Source organism: Corythoichthys intestinalis, chromosome 22 (genome assembly GCF_030265065.1).
Source record: "Corythoichthys intestinalis isolate RoL2023-P3 chromosome 22, ASM3026506v1, whole genome shotgun sequence".
Classification (NCBI taxonomy): domain Eukaryota; kingdom Metazoa; phylum Chordata; class Actinopteri; order Syngnathiformes; family Syngnathidae; genus Corythoichthys; species Corythoichthys intestinalis.
The window spans coordinates 17,700,225-17,716,941 of record NC_080416.1 but is presented as its reverse complement, the minus strand read 5'-3'; the positions used below and the strand labels follow the sequence as shown (position 1 = coordinate 17,716,941).

The following is a 16,717-nucleotide window of genomic DNA, read 5'->3' as shown; positions in this document are numbered from 1 at the left end:
TGTTCTGTCTATATGCATCTAAACAAAACAAGTTGAAAGCGCACGATAGTACTTTTGGTGTCAAATTCGCCTCTTGTAAGACGTTTCGCCGGTGTATCACATTTTGGCAGAACATCGGTTTTTCTACTGTCGTTTCTGCTCATTCCATCTTTCCTGTTCATTTTATCTTTTGCTGCTCATTTTTTTGAAATATTGACAGAGCTGTCATGTTCATTAATGTTCCTCTCGGGTTCAAATTTAAAGGGCTGAAATGATGACATGTTTATGTCACTAGAGTCATACTCTGGAAGCCAGGTGTTCCAACATATCAGGATGCCCATTATATGAGCATACCTCGCATTACAGTGCATGCGCGCGCAAGGAATTGTACACTGAACTAGCTTTCCATTCATTGCGGTGGCCTACCGGACACGACGGGGAAGCAAAATAATAATTTTGACAATGGTTTCATGCTACATTTTATTGTATACATTTTTATTTACTTATAATAATACCCAAAAGGAAATAAGCTTTTTCTTTTTTTTTTTAACCTTTTTCGGATTGTTAATTCTGGTATCACCTTTCTCCGTAGGTCACGTTCTGCATTCCTGCATTGAGTTTACAGTATTATTCACTGCATCGTAAAATTTAAACTATTTGATTATCGTCGTTGTTGCAGGTATACGTCAGCTGTAAGATGATGTAGAATTGTTCTACAAACCGGATTCGGTTGAAGTTGGGAAATTGGGTAAAATGTAAATAAAAACAAAATACAACGATTTGAAAAGCCTTCTCAACACATATTCAATTGAATACACTACAAAGATAACATATGTTCAAACTGTTAAACTTATTTGTTTTTGCCAAATAAAAATTAACTTAGAATTTCATGGCTGCAACACGTCCAGTAGAAGTTGGGAAAGGTGACAAAAAAATACTAAGAAAGCTGAGAAAAGCTCATCAAACACCTATTTGGAACATCCCACATGTGATTAGGCTAATTGGGAAAAGGTGGGTACCATAAAAGGAGCCTCCCCAAACATGCTCAGTCATTCACAAGCAAGGATGGGCGGAGGTTCACCACTTTATCCGTAACTGCGTGAGAAAATAGTTGAACAGTTTAAGAACAACATTTCTCAAAGCAAAATTGCAAGAAATTTAGGGATTTCAACATCTACGGTCCATAATATCATCAAAAGGTTAAGAGAATCTGCTGAAATCAATGCACGTAAGCGCCACGGCCGGGAACCAAGACTGAATGACCGTGACCTTCGATCCCTCAGTCACTGCCTTAAAAACCGACACGAGTGTGTAAAGGATATCACCAAATGGGCTCAGGAAAACTTCAGAAAACCACTGTCAGTAAATACAATTCGTCACTACATCAGTAAGTGCGGGTTAAAACTCTAACATGCAAAGCAAAAGCCGTTTATGAACAACATCCAAAAACGCTGCTGGGTTCTCTGGGCCCGAGCTCATGTAAAATGGACTGATGCACAATGGAAAAGTGTTTTGTAGTCTGATGAGTCTACTTTTCAAATTGTTTTTGGAAACACTGGACGTCGTGTCCTCCGGACAAAAGATGAAGCGGACCATCCGGACTGTTATCAACGCAAAATCCAACATCTGTGATTGTATGGGGGTGCATTAGTTCCCATGGGATGGGTGACTTACATTTCTGTGAAGGCAACATAAATGCCGAAAAGTACATACAGATTTTGGAGCAAAATATCCTGCTATCCAAGCGACGTCTTTTTCATGGACGCCGCTGCTTATTTCAGCAAGATAATGCCAAGCCACATTCTGCACGTGCTACAACAGCGTGACTTCGAAGTAAAAGAGTCCAGGTTCTCCCCTGGCCCGCTTGCAGTCCAGACCTGTCCCCCATTGAAAATGCGTGGTGCATTATGAAGCGTAAAAAGACCCCGGACTGTGGAACAACTGAAGCGGTTCATCAAGCAAGAATGGGAAAAAATTCCACATGAGAAGGTAAGAGAATTAGTGTCCTCGCTTTCAAAATGTTTATTGAGTGTTATTAAAAGGAAAGGTGATGTAAGGAAGTGGTAAACATGTCCTTTCCCAACTTCTACTGCACGTGTTGCCATGAAATTCTAAGTTAATTATTATTTGAAAAATAAAGTTTATGAGTTTTAGCATTAAATATGTTGTCTTTGTAGTGTATTCAATTGAATATAGCTTGAAAAGGATTTTTGAATCATTGTATTTTGTTTCTATTTACATTTTACTAGGGCTGTCAAATGATTAAAAATTTTAATCGAGTTAATTACAGCTTGAAAATTAATCGTAATTAATCGCAATTAATCGCAATTCAAACCATCTATAAAATATGCCATATTTTTCTGTAAATTATTGTTGGAATGGAAAGACAATACACAATGGACAATGGATATATACATTCAACATACGGTACATAAGGACTGTATTTGTTTATTATAATAATAAATCAACAAGATGGCATTAACATTATTAACATTCTGTTAAAGCGATCCAAGGATAGAAAGACAGTACAAGTTATAGAAATTATATATTAAAACCCCTCAATGTTTTTGTTTTAATAAAATTTGTAAAATTTTCAATTAAAAAATAAACTAGTTGCCCGCCATTGTTGATGTCAATAATTACTTACACAATGCTCATGGGTGCTGAAGCCTATAAAATCAGTCGCACTCAATTGCCAGCAGAGGGCGGCAAAACTCCATAAAACACAATTAACAAGTGGGCATTTCACTCTACTGTCATTTAAATCTGTCTGAGCGGGGCTTGTGCGTTAATTGGATCAAATATTTTAACGTGATTAATTTAAAAAATTAATTACCGCCCGTTAACGCGATAATTTTGACAGCACTACATTTTACACAATTTCCCAACTTCAACCGAATCCGGTTTGTATATATTAGAAGAATGCTACTATGGTATTCGCCGGAACATTGTCGTAGTATAGGTTAGGGTGACCATATTTTGATTTCCAAAAAAGAGGACACTTAGCCCGGCCTCAAGATACTTTAATTTTACTCCAAGTTCACTCAAAGATGCCTATATCACTTTAATGTGTTTAAAGTGTGCCCCCTCACTCTGGATGGAAAAATGCAGTTTAAAAAAAAATATATATATATATATATATGCAGACCCATGGAAATGTAGTCCAGTCAATACACATACACACAGTAGGCTATGTGCCAACTAAACATTTTTATAAATCACTAACACTACAATTGTCCTTGACAAATTGTTATTCCCATTCAATTGATATTCTCATTCAATGTTCTAGATTGCACACAAAGAATAACCGAAATAAACTGACAAACTATTCAACCAGCATGTTTCCAAACGTAGCAGATCAAAAACTACGTTTCCCATAATGCCTAGCGTGGTTTAGCTTACTGATAGCTAGCTGAGGCAAAAATCTAACTTTGCTATAAAAGTTTAGAATAATCGGCAGCGCAACGATGCGACACCAAACGGGATTTGACAGTCAAAGCTCCTACAGAAGTCAACAGTTGCCATTATATACTTATTTATCGTAAAAAAACTTAACAACTGGGCAGGCATTGTGGCCAAATCGTCAACCCAGTAGATGGCGGTAATGCCTCATGATAGGGGTAAAATGCCAACAAAAACAAGAAGAACTACTCCTTCCCTCCCTACTACTAGGAGCCATGTCATCACAGGCAGACGCTGCCACCCAGCGGCCAGAGGGATTCTCTTCAAATTGGTCCCGTGAAAAATAATAAAAAACGGACATTTTCATGAATTTATAAAACCCGCCCGGACGACGAGGATACTACATGAAAGTCGGACTTGTCCGGGCAAATGAGGACGTTTGGTCACCCTAGTATAGGTAGGAATGTTTCTCCGATTAATTGTACCACCCCAAAATAAAAACACAAAAGGATGAAAAAAAGCAAGGTTTTCTTGTCTGAATAATTTAAAAATTGAAAGGAATGGACGTAAACCGTAAATTCTGAAATGACTCATCTCATAGAACATCGTTGTAGCATAGTAGAATGCTACTGTGATTACATAAATGTGGGACAAACACTATTCAGTTAATTTGATAATAACTAAAACACCACCCATTAGAATTTTCGTTATCTTTATTGAGTGTACAATTGGCCGTGGATAAGGACAACAGTAAATAAATAGCATTTTTAGTCAGGAGAGGCAAGGGCAACTCACGCAGGCAGGTGCAGGCATTTCGGGCGGGAGCTTCGTTTGGGTCCTAATTGGGAAATGTCTCGAGGTGATGTGGCATTATGAAGTTGTGGCTCTTGTCATTTCAGGTGGGAAAATGTTATTTATATACATTTTACATGTGGACAGCTCATTATTTGGGTCCTAATTGGGAAATGTCTGGAGGTGATGTGGTGTGATGAAGTTGTGGCTCTTGTCATTTCAGGCCAATAAATGACACACAAACATCACTCTCTCTCTCAAGTCTTTTTAATCCAACTAAAAGTGCTACATAAACTTGTACGATAGATAGACGTAGTTGCCAGACTAGCATACTGATATGCTATTCTGACAAAGTACACTGGTCTGGCAGAACACCAGCAGCGTAACCCAGGCACATCACCACTCTGCGACGTCAACAACAATGGCGACCTAATAGTTAAACTCATTTTACTAGGGATGGCCAAATGAAGCCTCATGAAGCAATGAAGCTTTGCAGCCAATTGGTTTGCACATGTAGCAAAGCTTCATGACGCTTCATTTACTCTATGGCGCCATCAAGTGGTCTAGAAGCCCAAGAGGTCAACAGTGTTAAGAATTCAATGGCTATTTGCTTAAAACCCTTTCTTGCCAAATGTATCACATTTGATACGCTTAGAATTTCATGATTTTGAGACTGATTCAGAATTTTGAAATATATTTCCTCAAAAAAAAAAAAAAAATGGATGCAAGTCAACTAATGCATCTGCAGGTTCCGTGAGAAAAAAAAAAAGGATTTAGCAAGGGTTATAGATATTAGAGCGATTATTACACATATTATTTTTTTTTTCTTATTTACAAATTTGAAAAAAAGGTTTCATTAAGACCTTATTTTTCAAATTTTGTGATTCTCTGACAGTTGCTTCATATTGCAGGCATTGCAGGGTTAAGACAAAGATATGAATGTGCTTGTGTTAGTAATTTAGTATGTGAACAAAATACAAGTGCTAAGGATAATTTGTTATTCATTTTTATTTAGAAATATTAGCGACTGGCTTCAAACTGTTTCTTTTTTTTGGACAATATTCCACCAGCTTTAGAATATATTCTTTCACAAGGCACAGATGAAGCTGGGGTGCAGAGTAATGCGCGTGCCAGTTTATATAAATTTGGGTAAGTATTTTTATGTGTCTCTCAGTACACTAATTCATTCTGTCGATGTTTGGTTCAGATAGGTACTTTTGGACCTCCAGGGTTGCATCAGCTAGGGTGTTTGGGGATTAATAAAGTTTTTCTCCCTTATCTTATTGGAAGCAATCAAATCAAAATGTTCTCAAACAGGGGAGGATCGCCTTTTTTGCGCAGGTTCCATCGCAAGCAATGGACAAGGCTTGAAAAAAGATTGCACAAGTTGCACTGTTGCGCACAGGTGTAACAAGTATAGGAGCCTGAAATCCACAAAATGTTACATAACAGGCGATCGCTATTGCGTTTTGCAACCAATTTATACCGTAGTCTGTACTGTGTTTGCAATGCGCGCCAAACGTCGGACCACTCCCGAAGTGTAAAAGAGGATCAGCCGGCCGGCGAGGCTTTACACGTCAACAGTTCCGGGTTTTGCCGAAATGACGCGCGCCTCGTTACAAGCTTTGTGGAAATGCCCCTCCCATTCCTCGACACAAGCTTCAGAACCTCGGCCCATTTCGTCCCATCAATACATTTTACAAATTGTGTAAAAATGAAAACATCAAGAGGGGTTTTAATATCAAATTATTTCAACTACTAATAATGTTTATCTTTTAAGAACTAAAAGTTTTTCTAGCCGTGGTTCCCTTTAAGAACTAAAAAGTTTTAAAATGCATTTTTCAAATAAGACATCGGTGTATGTGGGTTTAAAAACCAAGATAACAAATAGGATTTCAATGCTTTAAAAACCTCGGAGTCAACAGACAAGTCATTCCAGATTTCACAAATTGTTTATTGAGCTTTGTAGTTGAGGCCTGGTGGGGTTTAATTCCCCCAGCTCTTAGTACTTCCACTTTTCTAGCCTTCCGTCCAAGGAAAACATTCTGAAGTCTCTTAAACTCTCAAATCCTTTTTCTACTCATCATCCGAACGATCTGAAATAATGTCGAGAATGTCTTCTATATTTGTACAAATGACATAATAACAAAGTAAATAGAGGAAAAAAAGCTTAAAATCACAAATATTTTCCTATGAGAAGCTTCACAGCGGAAAAAAAAAAAGCAATCGAATTGGCCCTTAATTAGGTTTTATTAACTGCACCACCCACAGTGTCCTATCCTTGACCCTCTCTATGGGAGGTTCGTACAACATCACTCTCAGAAACATCAGAGAAGCTTTGTTTGCCTTTGTGTTTGTCGGAAAGCTCAGAGGTCTGGAACAGTTCGAGTATTCACGCAGAGAGCCACCAACGAGATCTAACGCTATCTCATCTGGGCAGCTCCGCTCCGACGTGTTTTTGTTTTGGGGGCCCGCGGATTAACCTTGCGTCCTGCGGGACGGGGATTTGAACCTTACTCAGCGTGACGTCTAGAGGATCTGATCATGTTTGATGAAAAACAGGAAGCGGTTAGTGACAAAGACTACTTTTGCGTGGGAATCATCCCTTAAAAAAGTCAGCTGTTAAAAACGTTGTTTGCTGTACGTCCGATTCACTCACTTGACTCTTGACCACACGACTTGGTTTAAATGCCAAGTTTTTGTGATACATTAAAGACTTACTGTGATGATTGATGGTGTTGATCAGGCGGATCCCTACGTGGGCGTGGTTGTACGTCACCAGCACAATGTCAAACAGCTCTTCACTTTGTGGATAAAGCTCGCGCAACCGAGCGTTTACCGCCTCCAGAGCCTGTTGAGATGAAATGGTCTTTTTTTTAATTGCTGACTCATAAGATAAGAAAGACAAAAGACAAACAATACAAAGTGCCATTCAATGAGCAAGTCATCATAATTCATCATCATTATTAAGAAAGCACATCACGGCATAATTGTTCCAGATACTCTTTTTAAATCGGGCCTTTGCTGACTTTTTCTTTGGAAATATGTAAAAAAAAAAAAAAAAAAAAAAAACTGCACTGGTTGTCACTTAATAATGCCCAAAGAGCAGAGCTGGGTAGAGTTGCCAAAAAATTACTCAAATAAAAGTAGTGTTACTTCTAAATAATATTAGTCAAGTAAGAGTAAAAGTAGTCATCCAAAACTTTACTCAAGTACAAGCATAGACTTCATAATTGTATTGACGGGTCACATCCGTCAGCCACTGCGCCAACGTCTTCGCAGTTGGTCGCAGTTAGTCAACACATTCAGCGATCCAATGCCGGATTTAGGTTGAAAAAGTACGAAAGCTGTACCGCATACAAACAGGAAGGATTGTCTCAGGAGTGATTCGTTCAAGGATTCAAGGTAATTATTATATTTTTCGTACCATGCATGCATTTTGAAACGTTATAAAAAAAAAAAATCAATGAGAAAAATTAACCGCTATGGACTAGCATCATTTTTTGACATATCTACGTAAAATAAATGCGAATTTTCACCGGAGAATACACCACACTGACTAACAGACTAGCACCGTACTTTGACATATTTATGTAAAATAAATGGTAACTGCACGGTTTTTTTTTGTTTTTTTTTTCGAGACTGTTTAACATCCATATCTATACAGAATTCAGGGATTTAAGCATTTATTCACAAGAATTTTCACCAGAAAAGCTCTGTTTACATATGGTGGCCGCCACATGGACTGAGACTAGCATCGTACTTCGACATATCTACGTGAAATAAATGCTATCTGCACCGTTTTTTTTGTTGTTGGTTTTTTTTTTTGCTTTTAACCAGGAATCGAGATTGTTTTACATCCATATCTATACAGGATTCAGGGATTTAAGCATTTATTCACAAGAATTTTCACCGGAAAAGCTCTGTTTACATATGGCGGCTGCCACATTAACTAACAGGCTAGCATCGTGCTTCGGCATATTTACGTAAAATAAATGCTAACTGCACGTTTTTTTGCTTTTAACCAAGAATCGAGACTGTTTTGTTTCCATATCTATAAAGAATTCAAGGATTTAAGCATTTATTCACAAGAATTTTCATCAAAAAAAGCTCTTTGTCTGTCATTCCACTCGGTCAGCTTTGACGGCCACATCAGCAATGCAGGCCCTCTATTAATCGGCCCTGCGCCCCGTGTCCCGTCAATATCATTATAAAGTCCATGGTACAAGTAAAAAGTATTCCTTGAAAAGAATACCGTAATTTTCGGACCATAAGCCGCTACTTTTTCCCCTCATTTTGATTCCTGCGACCTATATTCCAATGCGGCATATTTGTTGATTTATTTGGGTTAATTAGTAACCATTTATTTGACAGTGGCGTCATAAGACTGTCATAAGACCATCATAGTTATCACATCCCACTATCATTTGCATTACTGAATCCTTATGACAGACGTGATGAGGTGTCATCTGGCAAATTATTTCACTAACTTTTTCTTTTACACCCATTCAAAAGAGATAATTTGCCAGATGACATTAAATGACGTCTTTTATAAGCATTAATTAATGCTCATGACAGTGTCACGTCATAATTATGATTGTCTTCTGACAGTCTTATGGTGCCACTGTCAAATAAAAGGTTACCAAATACCATAACTAGCAATTAATGAAACCACTGGAACAGTAACTGAAGAAATGATTAGCACAGATCATGAATTTTGGTAGTATTTACATCTGTAGCGCTGTAACGCATGCTAGGAGGCATGTTGGACAGCAACAGTGTTGACAGCAGGTGAAAGCAGAGGTTGACTGTCTCCCCCAAGGGAGCAGCCAAATGAACCTTTTGGAAGCAATGATGCTTTGCAGCCAATTGGTTCAAAGCTTCATGGTGGTTCATTTGGTCTTATGACAGTCTTATGACGCCGCTGTCAAATAAAGTGTTACTGTTTAATATCTTTTGATGTAAATATCCCATATTACAATGAGGACAGCTGCGGCTTATAGTCAAGTGCGGCTTATCAATGAACAAATGTTGTTTTCGTGTCGTATTTGGTGGATGGCAGCTTATAGTCAGGTGCGCCTTGTCGTCCGAAAATTACGGTACTCAAGTAATGAGTATCATTCTGAGTAGCTGCTTAAAATGTTTGTTTTTTTCTTAAAATCATGAAATATTTTTTTCTCAGCATAACTTCGATATGAGCTGTTATTATTATACTGTATTATAACGTAATACATGACCATATTAGGCCAAAATGACGACACAAAAATCACCAAATTCAGACCACAACAAGAATATGAAACGTCACCCATCCAAAGAGCATGAGTGCCCTCTGGTGGAGAAAAAACATTGTTAACTCTGATTGGTATAACGGAGTCATGTGGTCATTGTTTCGACATCTCATTGGTGAAACTGAGATGGCCACTGTCTGCATCTCTGGCAACAATAAAGTTAATATCTAGAATTAAGACGAAAATGTAACGATTCTAGTGTAGCCCAAAGTAGTGGAGTAAGAGTAGTGTTTATTCACAAATCTACTCAAGTAAAAGTAAAATGTATTGTGTGGTAAAACTACTCTGAGAACTACATTTTTCTCAAAAAGTTACTCAAGTAAAGATTTTTTTACCTTGACAAATGGAAAAGCTGGTCCAGGGGCGAAGGGTTCATTCTCGTGTTCGATTTGGTATCTCAAGTACTCTTCCACTCCATGCTGCTCGAACACTTTCTCTTCTCGCTCCGTTCGAAAGAGAACCCGTGTGGAAACGGCGATTGTCACCGCATTCTCTGGTTTAGGCTGTAGAAGGAAAGGACAGACAGAAGAAGAGGAGTTAATGAAGGGAATTGGAACTGATGGAATGAACTAGAAATGAACCTAAAGTAGTTAAGGGTGAGTTTGGTGTTCACGAAAAACAACACAAGAGTTCAAGATTGCTTCTCATGATGTTTCACGTTCAATTGTGCGATTAGTCAGATACAGTAATATGAGGTATTTGGATACATAATTACTTACATACCATGCTGTATGCATTTACCACATGCCAGTTAGGTTTAGTGAGGATCGTGCAATTGTCATGAGATCGGAAGCCACGCTGTTGCAGTTTGTTCAGTCAAGTGTATCTTAAACCAAGTTTTTCCTCTGTTTATTTTCATTTGAGAAAGTGAGAACATCATCCGAGTTATGCAACAAGGAAACTGATTGAATAAAAGCCTTAGTTTTGTGTAGTTCAGTTCAAATGCGAATGGTTCATGGACCAAAGCAGTGGTGGAATGTAACGAAGTAAAAGTACTTTGTTACTGTACTTAAGTACATTTTTGTGTATCTGTACTTTACCTGGGTACAAATTAGGGGTGCACGATATCCATTTTTTGAAACCCATACCGATATTGATAACTTCCTGCTCCTTAAGGCCGATACCGATATGATAACTGATAATATATGTAGATATATATTTTTTCAATGTATATTCACCGGAGTTTTTGAACACCTGTAGGTAAAAAATACTAGTGGTGGATTCAGCATAGATTTGCCTTTGACCTAACCAGAATTTTCATGATGGCATGAACATTATTACAAGGAACAAAACAAAGACAAGAACAGTTTTGACTTCAAATAAAGTGCCCATATTAATTTTTCCAAATAAATATAATTTGAGTCAATCACAATCAATCAGGCAATATCATTGATGATGTGTTCCCCTGAACAATGAGCACAGAACTAAAACATAAACCCAACAGGTATTGTGCTTTGTCAGCAGATAAAACATTTGGTGCAACAGGAGAGGATACTTTTGTGGTCTTGGTCCATGAAACAACTTTCTTAACCTGGCAATTATAGGACAGCAAGCCTATCAATAACCAAAAGGCCTCTCAATAACATGAAAACATAACACTGTAAAATACAAACATTTGCTAGATGATATAGTAAGGTTCCTCACTCAGTGATGGAAAAATAAGGCCTCTAGAACATTAACAAAACTTTACATACTGGCAAAACAGAAGTGGAAACAAACGCACACATCCCAATTCACCGACACCGTGCCAAACATTAATATCAATAGGCCCGATAATACAGTGCCTTGCAAAAGTATTCGGCCCCCTTGAATCTTGCAACCTTTCGCCACATTTCAGGCTTCAAACATAAAGATATAAAATTTAATTTTTTTGACAAGAATCAACAACAAGTGGGACACAGTCGTGAAGTGGAACAACCTTTATTGGATAATTTAAACTTTTTTAACAAATAAAAAACTGAAAAGTGGGGCGTGCAATATTATTCGGCCCCTTTACTTTCAGCGCAGCAAACTCACTCCAGAAGTTCAGTGAGGATCTCTGAATGATCCAATGTTGTCCTAAATGACCGATGATGATAAATCGAATCCACCTGTGTGTAATCAAGTCTCCATATGAATGCACCTGCTCTGTGATAGTCTCAGGGTTCTGTTTAAAGTGCAGAGAGCATTATGAAAACCAAGGAACACACCAGGCAGGTCCGAGATACTGTTGTGGAGAAGTTTAAAGCCGGATTTGGATACAAAAAGATTTCCCAAGCTTTAAACATCTCAAGGAGCACTGTGCAAGCCATCATATTGAAATGGAAGGAGCATCAGACCACTGCAAATCTACCAAGACCCGGCCGTCCTTCCAAACTTTCTTTTCAAACAAGGAGAAAACTGATCAGAGATGCAGCCAAGAGGCCCATGATCACTCTGCATGAACTGCAGAGATCTACAGCTGAGGTGGGAGAGTCTGTCCATAGGACAGCAATCAGTCGTACACTGCACAAATCTGGCCTTTATGGAAGAGTGGCAAGAAGAAAGCCATTTCTCAAAGATATCCATAAAAAGTCTCGTTTAAAGTTTGCCACAAGCCACCTGGGAGACACACCAAACATGTGGAAGAAGGTGCTTTGGTCAGATGAAACCAAAATTGAACTTTTTGGTCACAATGCAAAACAATATGTTTGGCGTAAAAGCAACACAGCTCATCACCCTGAACACACCATCCCCACTGTCAAACATGGTGGTGGCAGCATCATGGTTTGGGCCTGCTTTTCTTCAGCAGGGACAGGGAAGATGGTTAAAATTGACGGGAAGATGGATGCAGCCAAATACAGGAACATTCTGGAAGAAAACCTGTTGGTATCTGCACAAGACCTGAGACTGGGAGGGAGATTTATCTTCCAACAGGACAGTGATCCAAAACATAAAGCCAAATCTACAATGGAATGGTTCAAAAATAAACGTATCCAGGTGTTAGAATGGCCAAGTCAAAGTCCAGACCTGAATCCAATCGAGAATCTGTGGAAAGAGATGAAGGCTGCTGTTCACAAACACTCTCCATCCAACCTCACTGAGCTCGAGCTGTTTTCAAGGAAGAATGGGCAAGAATGTCAGTCTCTCGATGTGCAAAACTGATAGAAACATACCCCCAAGCGACTTGCAGCTGTAATTGGAGCAAAAGGTGGCGCTACAAAGTATTAACGCAAGGGGGCCGAATAATATTGCACGCCCCACTTTTCAGTTTTTTATTTGTTAAAAAAGTTTAAATTATCCCAAAAATTTTCTTCCACTTCACGATTGTGTCCCACTTGTTGTTGATTCTTGACAAAAAATTAAAATTTTATATCTTTATGTTTGAAGCCTGAAATGTGGCGAAAGGTTGCAAGGTTCAAGGGGGCCGAATACTTTTGCAAGGCGCTGTATATAATATTATTGGATTTATTGGGATGATGTCGGAATATCGGATCGATAATTATCGTGCACCTCTAGTACAAATATGAAGTGGACTTTTTACTTCGCTACATTTTACAGCAGATATCTGTGCTTTTTACTCCACTACTACTTTTCAAATTATCGCCTACGTTACACGTTACTTTTGTTTGTTTTCTCTTTTCCTCATTTTTCATAGTTCCATTCCTCATTCCTCATAGTTTCGTTTTCATGCCTCCGGCGCAATCGATAAGCCCCGTGCAATTACACCGTAACTGAGTACCAGTGGCAGCAACATGAATACAAGCCGGACTAGAAAGGTGAACAAGATAATGACCAATTAACACCACCATACTCTTGTACTGTAGGTGGCGGTATTTGTAATAGATTGAAAATCTCCCAAGATTGATAAAATTCATAAAAATGTTAATTAAAAAGACAGATGAAAAGGGTGGTAAATTGTTAAAGTGAGTGTTATAAAAAAGGGGTTGAAAACTGATTTTGAAATGGTTAACAGTAGAGATGTCCCGATCGAAGATCGGGTCCGATCACGTCATTTTCAAAGTATCGGAATCGGCAAAAAAATATCGGCCATGCCTTTTTTTAATTTTTTTTTTTTTTTTAATTAAATCGTTTTCTAATTGTTTTTAACGTTACAAACATAATATGTTACACTCATCCAGAGTCTTTAGTCTAGGCTTAAGGTAGGGTTATCAAATTTATCCCGATAACGGCGGCAGTTAATTTTTTTAAAAAATGTATCACGTTAAAATATTTAACGCAATTAATGCATGCGCTGCACGACCCACCCACGCATTGTCGCGCTCAATCTGTAATGGCGCCGTTTGAATGCTGGCTTCACAACGTACAAGACCTCTGATAGTTTGTATATTGTGACTAAATATTGCCATCTAGTGTATTTGTTGAACTAAACGAAGCGCTTTTCTTTTTGTAAACATATTTTTGGAGAGATAGGAATATTATTTTTGTTGTGCTTTATGATACTTATGTTTGTTGTGAAGGTGTTGCCAAAGCTTATGCCAATGAACGGCGCGGTCCAATGAACGCCTGTGTCCACTCGCCTTTCTCTGTCTCTTAGCTCTCAATGTGCAAAAAATGGCGTCGTTTATTAGAAAAAATTTACCGCCCGTTAATGTGATAAATTTTACAGCACTGATATATATATGTATATTGAATTTTTGCATTGGGAGAAAATACTTTCTTTTTACTCTGTACAGTCAATTTTAATGAAAGTACTTTTGTATTTTACTTGAGTATTTTTTTTCTTAGATACTTGTAGTTAAGTAACTTTTTGCACCTGTATCTGTACAATTACGTAATTAAAATTATTTTTTTTAAATAAATAAATAAATAAAGTGAGTACTTCTTCCACCACTGGACCAAAGACACAAGTTTGGGCCAAAATGATCAGGAAGTCACCAATGTTTAACTGTAAGTATCAGCTTTCTATATATGCTTGCCTTGGGTAACCTTTAGTACAACAATAAAAATACCAGCATGTGTCAGAGTAGCAAGCTCCACGTGTGAACACAAGCCTTTAAGTCCCACTTGGGTCAGCACTACAGGGGAAGACTCAGGATGGGGTTACGACGTGTGGAAGCGCCACCTACAGAGCAAACACTCGGGAATTGTGTTATGTGTCTGCGAACTTGAATGATCCAGTCAGGTGAAAATCGCGACTTACAGTGCAGACGTGTCGCCTCTTACGGCCTGCTGGGTTTGTGTGTTAATGCTCCAATGGCATGATTTAAAGGTCGTGGGCTGCATTACGACTGAGCGAAGTGGCGTTCAGTAACCCTTCACTGCTGTGCTTGAATGTGCGACATTTTTAAAATTAACTGCATTTTCTACATTGTTCAGATTTGGGTGTTTTGACAAGGGTGTTTCCTGCCCATAGTGAAAACCTTTGATCCAGTCTATCCATGTAGTTCTAAAAACAAATTACTTAATGACCGGTTATAAATGACTTCAAAAACTCACAAATGTTGAGACAGAAACAAGCTGACACTCTCAATATTAAGAGATGGAATTTATGTAACATTCTAAACCCAATCTTCAAATTTACACCAGACTTTCTCATCTCGTGGAGGGGTGCAAGAAAATATTGACCAATCATTGTCCAAGGCTTGAAGTGTCAATATTTTGGCCGACTGAGTCTCGTTATTCTTTATGTACGGCCAACTGTGTAAATCTGAATGATCATAAAATATGTTTTACTTGTATTTATCGAGCACTGGGTAAGTCTGCAAATAAAAAGTTCCTGTTTTATTGCTGCTGTGGCACCAGAAAAATACTGATTGTGTTGTTGTGAATTAAAATGTGAGTTTTAGTCACAATAGTTGCCTCGAAGGCAGAGGTGGGTACTAACACATTGCATTTACTCCATTTCCTTTACTTGTGTAACTTTTGAGAAAAATGTACCTGTAAGAGTAATTATACTAAGCCATTAGAGCTGGGAATCTTTGGGCACCTAACGATTCGATTACGATTCAGAGGCTCCGATTCGATTATAAAACGATTATTGATGCACCCCCCTCCTTTTTTTAATGTTTTGTACATTAGTTCCAAAATTGTTCAAAAATCCTTTATGGCTAAACCAAACTACTATTTCAGTATCAAATTAACATATAACAGTAAACAAATATACAAAAATAACAGTTAATAAAAAACTCCAGTCCCTATTCTGTATCAGCGGCTTTAAACTACATTCAATTAATTTAATGTTGTGAATCAACTGTTAGTTGTTGAAATTGCTCTCGTTATTCCATAATTTCCCACCTGTCTAGTTTTGTTAAAGTTTTAAAACTATTTCATCATTTAAAGATAGATTCAAGGCAAGATTCTGCCGATTTAGGAGTATTTTAGATAAAAAGTTAATTAGGTTCGCTACAACTGAGCCTTTTAGAGAGGTCTACTGCTTTAAGATGGCGGCTGTTTACTTACGCCGGGAAGTCTGTCATTTCGCATCTCTGTTCAATAATACATGTTCTAACACTGATGTCGTCTGTCATTTTGCATCTAGTTCTACATATATATGATATCTACTGTAGCTGTATGTTTGTAGCAACTAGCAACTGGGCGTTGTTTGTAGCGGCTGTCAGCCGCAGTCAGGTATGGTTGTTTTTTTTATATAGCGGCATGAGTTGAACATGATATTTACTCTCGGTCCGTTCCTCATTGCGTCCCAAAGACCGCGCTGACTGTTTTACTTCCACTTTACCTGGTATAATTCAATAATCGGAATTTGGATATTTGTGAATCGTTCTCGAATCTTCCACGGCCGAATCGCGAATAATCTAAGAATCGGAAATTTCGCATGCCTCTATAAGCCATACTTTTTATTTTTACTTGAGTTGATTTTTGAGAACGAAACACTACTTAGTTCGCTACTTTGCGCTAGACTAGTCGTTAAATGTTTCCTCTTTATTTCCAGTAGATTTGACCTTTTTTTGGTTTGAGATGATGCCAACAATGGCTCTACCAGTTTCACCAATAAGACAACGCAACAATAATCACAAGACTCAAGCTTGCCGTTCTATGATCACGCCGGCCTATTCAATCACGTGGCGTCTTTAAAGCTCGATAAAAAAAATTATTATTTGACATAAAGCGCTGCCTTCAACATGACTCGAAAGCGTGGATTTTAAACTCTATCCCGGTTTTTATTTGGCACCGATTGACCATGGAAAACCAGAAATAATTGTTTTAATTTCATAATAGGAAATGTTTTATCCACCAGAAGGCACTCATGCACTTTGAACGAAGATGCTTCATTTTTTTCTCTCGTCGGAATTTAATGATTTTTAAATTTTTATGGC

General features: G+C 38.0%; 2 protein-coding genes across 2 annotated transcripts in view; one reads left to right on the top strand and one right to left on the bottom strand.

Moving 5' to 3' along the window:
* Positions 1 to 16,717, bottom strand: part of nt5c1aa (5'-nucleotidase, cytosolic IAa) — a 35,865-nt gene that overhangs the window by 11,408 nt on the left and 7,740 nt on the right. Inside the window, exons 3-4 of the mRNA XM_057827511.1 lie at positions 9,797 to 9,964; positions 6,895 to 7,024 (exon numbers count right to left, since the gene is read on the bottom strand). Coding sequence (XP_057683494.1) covers positions 6,895 to 7,024; positions 9,797 to 9,964 — 298 coding nt within the window. The remainder of the gene's footprint in view (positions 1 to 6,894; positions 7,025 to 9,796; positions 9,965 to 16,717) is intronic.
* The window catches only part of tmem54b (transmembrane protein 54b), a 186,899-nt gene that overhangs the window by 166,357 nt on the left and 3,825 nt on the right, over positions 1 to 16,717 (top strand). The window lies entirely within an intron of this gene.